Source organism: Mirounga angustirostris, unplaced genomic scaffold, assembly GCF_029215605.1.
Source record: "Mirounga angustirostris isolate CCGP_5_RB_7025 unplaced genomic scaffold, mMirAng1.0.hap1 SCAF_17, whole genome shotgun sequence".
NCBI classification, from domain to species: Eukaryota; Metazoa; Chordata; class Mammalia; order Carnivora; family Phocidae; genus Mirounga; species Mirounga angustirostris.
Window position 1 is genome coordinate 26871532 of NW_026991725.1, and position 11110 is coordinate 26882641.

Genomic DNA, 11110 nt, shown 5'->3' on the forward strand with positions numbered 1-11110 from the left:
ATCCAGAAATGCCTTCCAGCCGCACCCCCCGCCCCAATTGGGTACACTTTTCTCCCACACAAGGCCTAGGGCACACGTTGATTTGAGGTCGGGACCTCTCCGGTGGCTTCTGGGAACTCCCCCAGCACCCTTCACACCGCACTGCTCTGTGCCACCCACCGTCTGCCGCTGACATTCACCGTGAACCCTGGCCCCCCCAGCTGCTGGGATGATGCATGAATCATGGCACATGCACACACACATGACCGCCTGGCTTGTGGGTACACTCAAATGAAGGGAGACACCACAGACCCAAAACCTGCCCCAGGAGGGTACCACACAGCCCGGCACCCATGAAAGGGTCAGGTATATGGCGGGGGGGTGGGGGGGTCTTCTGTGATGGCATTTTGCAGCAGAACACCCTAGCTAAGTCCCTCCCTTCTCAACCCTGGCCAGGGGTCCACAGCTGGGACCCACAGCTCATTGGACGGCTGCCTTAAGAGGGCAGGTTGTTGCTCTGGTCAAACACAAACTAGACAGAGTGGCAGAAAAGAGGCCACCCTCCGGGGTCCAACTGAGGCTGGGGCAGGGGCACAAAGCGGGTGTCTTATGAATTAACATCACTCTGGCTGCCACCCAAGGGAGAGGATCTGGGCAAACCTCATCCAGCTGTTTTGCCGTCACTTGGAAAGATACACAGAAGAGCACAGGGACACACACCCTGCAATCCACGGGCGACCACAGAAGGCAGGTCACAAACCCCAAGGCACACACTCACACACATCTCCTCGTGATGAGACCATCTAGGCACACTGATGTGTGCATATACAGAGGTGGTACCCGTGCAGAAATGGACAGACGCCCATGCCGGCTGGGGGCAAAGGCCGGCCCAGAGGCCACGCACAAGCATGCACGTACACAATGCACGTACACACAGACAGGCAAGATCAACAAAGACGCATTCAGATCGTATACACCCAGAGGGACAGACAGACACATGAGGACCCCCAGGCCCCTAGTAAGGCATATACAGATGATTTGAAACCATGCACACACCATCACAAAAAGAGGCATAGACACAAAGATCTATATACAGATACAGTTACCCAGAGATCAGTGTGTTCACACACGCTCTCTTACAAAATGAAATGCATCAGATATACACACAAGCTCATGTAGCCAGACCCAGAGTCTCTGTCTCTTGCCCCACCGCACGTCATAGGGGCAGATGGGAGGGCCCTCCCTGAGGTGCACGTGTATACACACACACACACACACACACACACATCTCAAATAGTAAAGCTGCCCTTCCTATCACAGAAGAAACCAAACTCTGAAGAAAATGGGAATCTCGGAGGGAGAGAGAGCCAAAGGCAGGGACTGGGGGGTTGATCCAAGATCTGTGTGCTCACTCCCCGGTCGGCTTAGGATTCCCACCATGGCCAGAATGCTCCCACATTCTCCAGAGCCCTCCTCCCCGAGCTGGAGGAAGACCCCCAAGACCAGCCACAAGAAGAACTCTGAGGGGCCTGGGTGGCTCAGTTGGTTAAGAGACTGCCTTCGGCTCAGGTCATGATCCTGGAGTCCCTGGATCGAGTCCCGAGTCCCGAGTCCCGCATCGGGCTCCCTGCTCGGCGGGGAGTCTGCTTCTCCCTCTGACCCTCCCCCCTCTCATGTGCTCTCTCTCATTCTCTCTCTCTCAAATAAATAAATAAAATCTTTAAAAAAAAAAAGAACTCTGAGACAGCCCTCCAGCCACCAGCCCTTGCCCTTGTGGAAGGGGTTCCCAAAAATACCTCTTAAAAGCTAATGGCTGTCTCCCTCAAAGAGTGCCAGGTAACCCCTGTGTGGAGAGGTGAGCCAGGAGACCATGGATAAAGGTGGGGGGCATTAGTATGGACCCCAGTGCAGTGGCTGCAGGAGCCACCCAGATTTCTGCCTGTCTCCCTCTGTTCACTTCTCTCTCTGCTGAAGTAATGACTCCCTCTTAAACAGTCCCCCGGCCCCACCCCCCCACCCTCCTTTGGAGGCTCCTGGCAGCCCCTCAGAGGCAGTTGAAGGTATGATTTGATACAAGGAATCTCTGGCACAAGCTCCTCAAACGTGCATCTGCCCCAAAGTGTAGTCCACCTCCCTCCTGCCGGGTGCACCTCCAGTTTCCTGACCAGTTCCGCCCTCCACCCCCACCCCTACCTTTGTTCCCAGCCACAGTGGGGGCTCCCCTGCCCAGCCCTGGACCTGGGAAAAGGTACCAAGAGTCAAATGGCTACCAGAATCTCTCCACAGACAACTTTTGGGGGCCAACAATGGCAAGAAAAGGATAGGGCAGGGAGAGGAGACACCCACCCTGGTCTGAGCCCCCTCCCCACGCTCTGGCCTCCCCAGCACTCACCCAAGAGCATTCTCCGCCTTTGGAGGCACCGCTGAGCGCGTCTGAGGAGCAAATGAAACCAGCCAGGGAGTGACAGAGGGAAGGGGTGGGGATGTGAGGGACAGGAGGGGAGGGCAGAGGGAGGGACTCCTGCTCCTGCCGGAAAGCACCGGTTGTAGGGCCCTTTCTCCCCTTGTCTGGAAGCAGCTGCCTGTTCCCTAGTTTCTCCCATCCCAACCAGGGTGGAAAGCACAGAGCACTTCCTGCCCCAAGGGTGGAGAATGGGGCAACTTTGGGGACTAGGGACAGGGGGCAGCCTCCATCCCCCTCCTCCCGAGAGTCCCTGTCTAGTGCCTCTTGTACTTAAGTGTAGAGTTGACCCTGCCTATAGAGACCTCCAGAAAGGAGGTGCTGCCAACCACTTCTTAGCCTGCCAGAAAGTTCTTGCTGAACTTTGAAGCCCTGCCTCAGGGCTTGCTGCTGCAGGAGCCCCCATTCTCCTGTCCAGCCTTGCTCATCCTCTGGCCCACCATCCCTTTACATTTACCTCCCTTTGCTGAAGGGGAAACTGAGGCCCAGAGAGGTGTGACCACTTCATCCCAGAGCACTGGCCATGGTGGTGGGGGAAGGGAGCCCCAGGGGCTTGCCCTTCTTAGTCCAGTACCTGGACCTGGACCTACTACCCAGGCAGTGCCAGGTGGGGTGGGGGGGTGTTCATTTGATCTGCTAGAACTTCTGACACTTCTCCCCTGCTCCAGACCCTTCCCTACCCCCCAGGCTCAGCTCTCCTCCATTTGCTCCTTCCTCCCCCTCCTCTTCCCCACTAAGAGCCAGCTCTCTACTCACCTGAGCACCTGGTGGCTGGGAGGGGTGGAATGGGGGAGAGGAGGCAGCCAACCCACAGCTGGATCCAGTCTGGCATTCCAAGCCCAGGCCCAGCGCTAGCCGCCCACCCCCCTCAGCATCCTGTCTCCACCAGACAATAACCTGTAATCTCTGGGGCAGCCAATACAGCCGGCAAAGGGTCTGCGGAGGGGTTGGCAGCAGCAGCTTCTGAAAACAGGTTTGTTAGGAAGAGGCTCTAGGGGGAAGGAGTTGCTCGTTTGGGGAGAGGAAGGAAACTCAAGCCCAGGGCTAATTAACCCACCCAGACACAGACGGAATCTTTGTCTTCTTGAGGGCAGGGATCTGAGCTAAGCCCCCTAATTCTCCACCCAGACAACCTTGCATTTCCTGGTGGTCTCTGGTAGGGGGAAGGGTCTGATGGTCAGGTTCACACCTGGGGGAGGGGGACGTGATGGCCGTCCAGGGAGAGCGAGGGGCACTTCCATCACCTGCCACTTAAGGAGAACAGCAGCAGGAGGAGCTGGTTAGACTGCAAGAAGAACTTACCAGTGGCCTTGGGGGAGCCCAGTGTCTCCAAAACATGCACCCAAAGGCCTCGGGATGGATTGGGGGGCACTGAGGAGGAATCAGCAGCCCAGGGAGATATGGAAGCGATAGGGGGGACAGGCTGGAGGGTTTCCAGGGCTTCCTGATGGGACTGAAATTAATCCATCTGCAGGGAGTGGGGGGTGAGGAGCTCATCAAGCCGGTGACTCAGGCGTGACCTGAGCTCAAGGTCTTTGATCTCGGGCTCAGAATGCAGCAAGAGGCTTGTGCAGTCAAAGACTCAGAGAGGAGATGGAGGGTCTGATTAGAACAGGAGCTAGGGGAGGTCTGAGGGTGCAGGGTGGTCGACAGCCTCCACCCGCCACTCTGATCCCTGGCCACCCCGAAAGGCACATCTTTGCCCTGAAATCCATTATCGTCTGAGTTCATCTGTTTTCCTGTCCCCCTTAGTGTCTACTCTGCACTCCCCACCCAAGGCCCCCCTGGCCCGTTCAGAACTTAAGTCATTTCCAAAATCCCCTTCTCTCTGCTCCGGTGTCATGTTGCACCGCTGATGGTGGGTGGGGGGCAGGGGGTGGGCCGGTGAATTGTATGGCTGGGTCAGTCCTGCCAAGAGAAGGGAGAAGGGAGGGAGAGGGATTGGCTTTGGGAGGTTCCCCTTCCCTCCCCAGCCAGGTGAGGCCAAGTGGGGGATGGCTGGCATCTCCCCATCTTTCAGTGGAGGATACCAAGGCACAAGGCAGAGGAGAGGCCGTGGGTTCTGAGCACTGTGAAGTCATCTGGGAGCCAGTCAGCCTTCTCTGGCCATCCCTCCTCCCCATTCCTAAAACATCCAGGTCCAATGTCTCTTCATATACGCTGCTCTCCTGAGCAGCAACGGGGCTAGTGTAGGCGAGTCAGACACGCTGGGATCCGAACCCAGCTTTGTGGCTTTGGGTGTCTTGCTTAAACTCTCTGAGCTCCAACATCCCACTGTAAAGTGAGAACTGAGTGCCGCCATCTACTCCTGGCCTGTGGCCGGGTGAGGAGGGAATGCCTTGCTGCATGTGGACGTGCTCCCCAAACAGTGCAGGTCCTAAGTAGATGCATCCGTGTTCCCAAGGCCCTGTGCTGGCCCACCATCCACAGTAGAGGCTGGGGCTGAGAGGGTTGAGCCAGCAAACCTTTCTGTAGATGTTCAAGAACCACCTAAATTGTTTGGGGTGTGCATGTGCGTGCGTGTGCGCATGTGTGGTGGTCAGTAGGGTTACTGAGTTCAGCCTTATTGGGGTGGAGGTGCCTGGTGCCCACACACCCCACCCTGTGGGAGGAAGCGAAAAGGGGGTGAGGAAAGATGGCTCAAGACACATTCCTGGAGAATGAAAGGGCCTGCTGTGTAGGGTACAGATAGGGCGGAGGGTGGGCAGGGAAAGTTGGGGAAGTACCTGGGGGGAGTGAATCAGGGAAGTCTGGGGTACCTGCCATTTCCCCATCCTGTGTCCCCTCCCAAGTGTTCCAGGCTCACTTAGGTGTGGCTCAGTGAGGAGGCCTCTGACCCAAGCATTGGCGAGGGGGCTCAGAGAGGGAAGAGTCCCAGCCTCCCCCTCCCATGGATGGCCTCAGGGACATGAGCAGGAGAGGGTCCCTGCCTCACTGCCTGTGACGGCCTGTCACTGTGCAAGCTGCCAGCCCCACAGACCCCTAATCAAAGTGACAGCTCCAGGAGGCCTCCCAGAGTGGCCTTCCAACCCCCACACCTTCAGCACCCTCCCAGCAAATGAGTGGTCCTCCTAGCTGCCACAGGCCTGGGACCTCACATGTCTAGCAACAGAGGCATGTGTTAAAGACTCCTATACTTTGCCTTAAGCCTCTTGAAGGTTTATGTGTGACTCTTTTGTTCAGAGGCCAAGGCTGCCCCCAGTCAGCTGCACCCTAAGGGCTCTCTGCTCTGACCCAGTCCCCACCAATGGCTGGGAGAGGCCTTCGGCATGGCTGAGGGCCTCTCACCCCCAGTCCTCACCCCAGGGCAGTTGCTAGCATCCTCAGCCCTCAGAGAGCCAAGGAGACAGGAGAAATGCATGGGAGTGGGTGGAGTGGCCTGGAGTAGGCTAGGAAATAATGAGGCCAATGGAGAACAGGTTCTTAGCTGGGGCCCCCAAATTCCAGGGTTCCCAGAAATCTGAGGACCCTTCATCCCTGCCCTAGGCACAGCTATCACCCTCCCCTGCTCCCACAGTGCTGCTCCCTTCCTCAGCAGGGCGGTTAGAAAGGTCTGGCCCCATGGCTGCCTCCCCCTCCGGACTGTGCGTAACCGAGGGCAGGCACCAAGCACCCCTCCGTGCAGAATCCTGGCACGGGCCAGCACAGACGGATGACTGGAGGGACAGTGACTCTCTTCCCATTTCATAATCTGGAGAGGAGGGGGGGGCATCACGTCTCCTGGTGTCCCCACAAACCTACCCAGAACTCTGGGGATGAGGACTGTGGGAAGAGGGAAGCCCAGCGAAGGGGTCCCCATCCCCTTGAGCAGTCTGTCTCTGGCCACATCTGGTGCTACAGCCTTCTCTCCTCGCATGCACGCCACGTGCTCTCTCCAGGGGAGCATGGTGGGTGGGAAGGGAGAGAGGGAGGCTTGTACCCCAGGGACTGCCATCAGAAGCAGGGCTGAAGAGGCCATGCCGGGGGGGGGGGGGGGGGGGGGCCAGCCAGGCAGGACTGGCCTTCTTTACCTGCTCCTGCCCTCCAGCCTTGCTTCCCCATCAGTACCCCCCTTCTTTTTTTTTTTTTTTTTAAGATTTTATTTATTTATTTGACAGAGAGAGAGAGAGCGAGAGCAGGAACACAAGCAGGGGGAGTGGGAGAGCGAGAAGCAGGCTTCCTGCCGAGCAGGGAGCCCAATGCGGGGCTTGATCCCAGGACCCTGGGATCATGACCTGAGCCGAAGGCAGACGCCTAACGACTGAGCCACCTAGTACCCCCCTTCTGATGATGGCACTGCCCGGCACAGCGTCACCTTAGCTGGAGTCATCCTGGGCACCTCCCTCTCCACATCCCTCCGTCACTGAGTCCTGTTGCTTCTGCTACAGAAAAGACCCCAGAATCTCTGTCCTCCCTCTTCTCGGGTACCCCCAAGTCTTACCCTTCCCCCTTGCCAGAGACATCTAAAAACACTAACGACGCCCGCTCAGAGCCCTTCAGTGACACCCATCACCTTCAGGACAGAGGCTAAACACCCAGCCTGGCTGTGAGGCCCTCCCGGGGGGTTCCTGCTCACCGTCTGCCACACCCACCACACACCCGCTGCCCCCTGAAAGCCATGGGCCTCAGACCGCACAGCATTCGCTCTAGCCCTTTCTCTGTCCAGGATTCCCTTTTGTCTCTGAGGTCCAACGTCAATGTCGCCTCTCTGAAGCTTTCCCTGACTTCTGTCAATTCCCTTCTGCCTCTGACTTCTCCAAGCACCATCTGCCCAGCTCTTTGGAGCCTGTTATTATCTTGGACAAACCTGTCTGCATGTGTCTTCAGACAGCTCTTTCTTGATAGGCCGGTATGCCACCTTTGAAAAATATGAATTCCTCGACAAATACTGTGTGTTCTCAGTTACAGGCAGAATCTAAAAAAGTCAGTCTTGGGGCGCCTGGGTGGCTCAGTCTATTAAGCAGCTACCTTCGGCTCAGGTCAGGATCCCAGGGTCCTGGGATGGGGGGCCCCGCATTGGGCTCCCTGCTCAGTGGGGAGCCTGCTTCTCCCTCTCCTCCCCGCTCGTGCTCTCTTTTGCTATCTCTGTCTCTCTCAAATAAATAAATAAAATCTTAAAAAAAAGAATCAAAAAAGTCAGTCTCATAGAAATAGAGATTACAGTGGTGGTGGTCAGGGGCTGGTGGGTGGGGGCAATGGGGAGGTGTTGGCCAAAGGGTACAAACTCCCAGCTCTCAGATAAATAAGATGTGGGGATCAAATGCACAGCGTGGCGACTATAATTAACAATGCCATATTACACACTTAAATTGGGAGATGTTAAATGTTATCGAAACGCACACAATCATAATTATGTGAGGAGATGGAGGTGTTAACTAACTTTATGGTGGTAATCGTTTTGCAATACATAGGTGTATCAAGTCATCACATTGTCCACCTTAAACTGACACATATGTCAATAATATCTCAATAAAGCTGGAAAAAAGTAAAAATACGAATCATCCAAACAGCAGCTTGCGTAGTTGGTTTCTATAAATAGCTAATGAAAGAATGAGTGGCTTTTGAAACACAGACATACACACACATTCCAGAAATATCCATATAGTCAGATACACTCTTACTCAGAGTCACACCCTTGGAGTCCAGCCCCAAGCTCAGGTAGAGCTCTGAGTTGATACCAGCCATCAGACCCATCCCCTGCCTTTGCTTATGCAGTGACCTCTGCCTGCAATGTCCCTTCTTCCCACGCCCCTGTTCCAAAGCTGTGTGTCCCCCCTTCCTCCAAGAGGCCTTTCCTGGTGTCCCCAGGTATAATCACCCTTTCTCCCTTCGTACCCACACATGGCACCCACAACACTCATCTGCTCTTTTTGTGTCTGCCTCGGACCAAAAGCCAGACTCCATCTTGGAGCAGGACGGTGAGGAGGAAGATGGGGATTTGTCTCCAGGCCCCAGCACAGTGAGGGAAACGCAGTTTTCCCCATGGCCCCTGTGTGCCTGTCAGCTGGAATCACCCTCATGAATGCATTCACCCATTTCCCCCAGAAATCTGTCTTGTAGCCAGCGGCCCCTTCAGTGCTCACAGCCAAACCTCTGCAAAGTCACCCCAGCCAGGGAGAGGCAGAAATCCTGGCCAGGAGTCCCGCCGCCAAAGGAAGAGGGGCTTCCCCTGTCTGTCCCTCAGCTGGAGTGCCGTGCACCTTGCTGACCCCAGCCTTCAGAGGCTAGAGCAGGAGCCCAGGCTACCCCTTGTCAGAAAGGCTATCCCTGCCAGGGGGCTCCAGGCTGGAGAAATGCTGCTTAGGAGGCCCCAAGAGACCCCACAGGGAGAGCTCCCACACCCCAAAAAGACTTCAAGAGAAGTCCTCAGTCCTAAAGACCCTCAGATCCTGAGAGACCCCACGGACAGTTGTCCAGATGTATCAGGGGGACTTCCGACCCTGAGACCCCATTGAGGGCACCCCAGACCCAACACCCCCCAGAGAGAGGCCACAGACCCAGAGCCTCTCATGGGGCATAGACGGAGCCTGTGGGAGCAGTGCCCCTCCACACTGACCTGGCCCGGCAGGGGTCTTCCCCAAGCTGAGCTGCCTTAGCCGCCGCTGGTGGGCGCGCCCCCCGCAGTGCACCTGGGCCTGGGCTGCCGAGTTCAGCTGGATGTTGCAGACGTCGCAGAGCGTGTAGGACGGCCGCTTTCTTTCACGCTTGGGCTTAGGCAGTTCTGGGGGCCGAGGGGGGCACTCCGTAGCTCCAGATATGGGGGGCTCCTTCTCACCTGGGGGGGAGGGGCTCAGTGGCCGCTTCATACCTAAGCAGAGAGAGAGGGAGACAAGTCAACAGGCTGAGTACTGTGAACACATAGAAGGAGCAAGAGGGGTTCAAGACCCTGAGACACCTGTGCCCTGTGTCCCAGATGAAACTCCCCAGCTTTTGGACGTCCCCAACCCAAGGGGGCAAAGGGAGCGTGATGAGGTCCATTTCAAACAAAGCAGCATTGGGCGCCTGGGTGGCTCAGTTGGTTGAGCGACTGCCTTCGGCTCAGGTCATGATCCTGGATCCCTGGATCGAGTCCCGCATCGGGCTCCCTGCTCAGCAGGGAGCCTGCTTCTCCCTCTGACCCTCCCCCCTCTCATGTGCTCTCTCTCTCTCATTCTCTCTGTCTCAAATAAATAAATTAAAAAAAAAAAATCTTAAAAAAATAAATAAATAAAAAACAAAAAAACAAACAAACAAACAAACAAAAAAAAAAAACCCACAAAGCAGCATAAAAATACAGGGATGTCTGGAAGAGTGTCACAAATGTCCGCACCCCAAGAGGCCGACACCTGGGACTCGGCCACAGAGCAAAACTCAGAGAGGAAGAGTTGGACCTTGGGGCCCGGGGGAGCAGGGAGAGGGAGGCAGCAGTGAGGTTAGGGGAGTCGCGCCGGGGGAAGCCAGGGCCCCATGCTCAGCCTCGCAGCAGGCACTGACAGTCCTGTGACAGGCAGGCATGTGGCGCTTGCTGCAGCCGCTGGCCAGAGGGGTGACTGCAGAAACCCTACCTCCCTGTGCCCAGTGCCCGCCGGGTGACATTCACAAACATTGACAGTGTGTGAAGCCATCCCCACCCCTGACCCACGTGGCTCCAGATGTCCCTTGCTGTGTTGGCCACCCAGGCCGTGGCAACAGTTGGTATTTTCAGTAACGACCTGGGCCCTGCTGCCTGCGTCGGCTGAACACAGCCTCTTCCCTCCCTCTCTCTCTTTCTCTCTCTCTCTCTCTCTCTCTCTCTCTCATGCACACGCACGCACACACACACGCACACACGCCTGCGCCACCCCTCCAGGCCCCTCATCTGCCACACACCATCTTCCTGTTCCGACTCACTTCTCTGGAACCTTCCTGCCTGACTCCTCAGCTCTAACCTGCTCTCTTCTGGGCTTGCCAACTCCCTTCCTCACACTGAACTGTGTTCCTTTTCACTTCCTGGATCTGTGTGCGTGCTCTCTGCCTGGACTGCCCATGGCCGGGGGGGGGGGGGGGGGGGGCTCCCTGAGGGCCCGGCCTGAGCCTCCCTCCTCCCTCGTGGGGACAGAGAATTCCCGAGCTCAGGGACATGTGACTTCCTCACAGCCCTCAGAAGAAACCGACCCTGATGACACCTTGATTTCGAACCTCTAGCTTCCAGGACTGTGAGGCAATACATTTCTGTTGTGTAGGCCACCCGGTTGGTGATACTTTGCTGCCGTGGCCCTAGGAAACTGCTACATGGAAGTTCTGACCCGTAGGCTTTCGACGGTGTCTGGTGGTGTGAGGGGCAGCCGTCCCGGAAGCCAGGTGGAGCAGCGAGGGTGCAGTACCAGCGACAGGCTCCAGGTGGCGCCGCGAACACCTAGCGGGAAGCGAAGGGGGCAACTCCATACCCCTCCTGGAGGGGAGGACCCCACTCCCCCACACTCCTGCCGTCCCTAGCCCGAGCCACGCCAACCTCCCGGGCACTGTGTCTGGGGTCCAGGGCACAGTCCTGCCCACAGAGGGCACCCTGGGAGGTTACTCCCCTCACATTGCGGCCGACCCCCTCCTAGGCTGCACCGAGCGAGTCCCCACCTACATTCTGCACTCTTTCACCTCGAGGGAGAGGTCATCAGAGTTATGTTCCGGCCTGCACACCGTCCCAGCAGGAGGAAGGAACCGGAAGAAAGTACCGCA

General features: G+C 56.9%; 1 protein-coding gene across 1 annotated transcript in view; it reads right to left on the bottom strand.

Moving 5' to 3' along the window:
• ZNF385C (zinc finger protein 385C) overlaps positions 1 to 10691 on the bottom strand; it is a 29779-nt gene extending 19088 nt beyond the window's left edge. The window contains exons 1-2 of the mRNA XM_064583529.1: positions 10577 to 10691; positions 8976 to 9227 (exon numbers count right to left, since the gene is read on the bottom strand). Of these exons, the coding sequence (XP_064439599.1) occupies positions 8976 to 9227; positions 10577 to 10607 (283 nt within the window). The 5' untranslated portion in view covers positions 10608 to 10691. The remainder of the gene's footprint in view (positions 1 to 8975; positions 9228 to 10576) is intronic.
• Between the last annotated feature and the right edge of the window lie 419 nt (positions 10692 to 11110).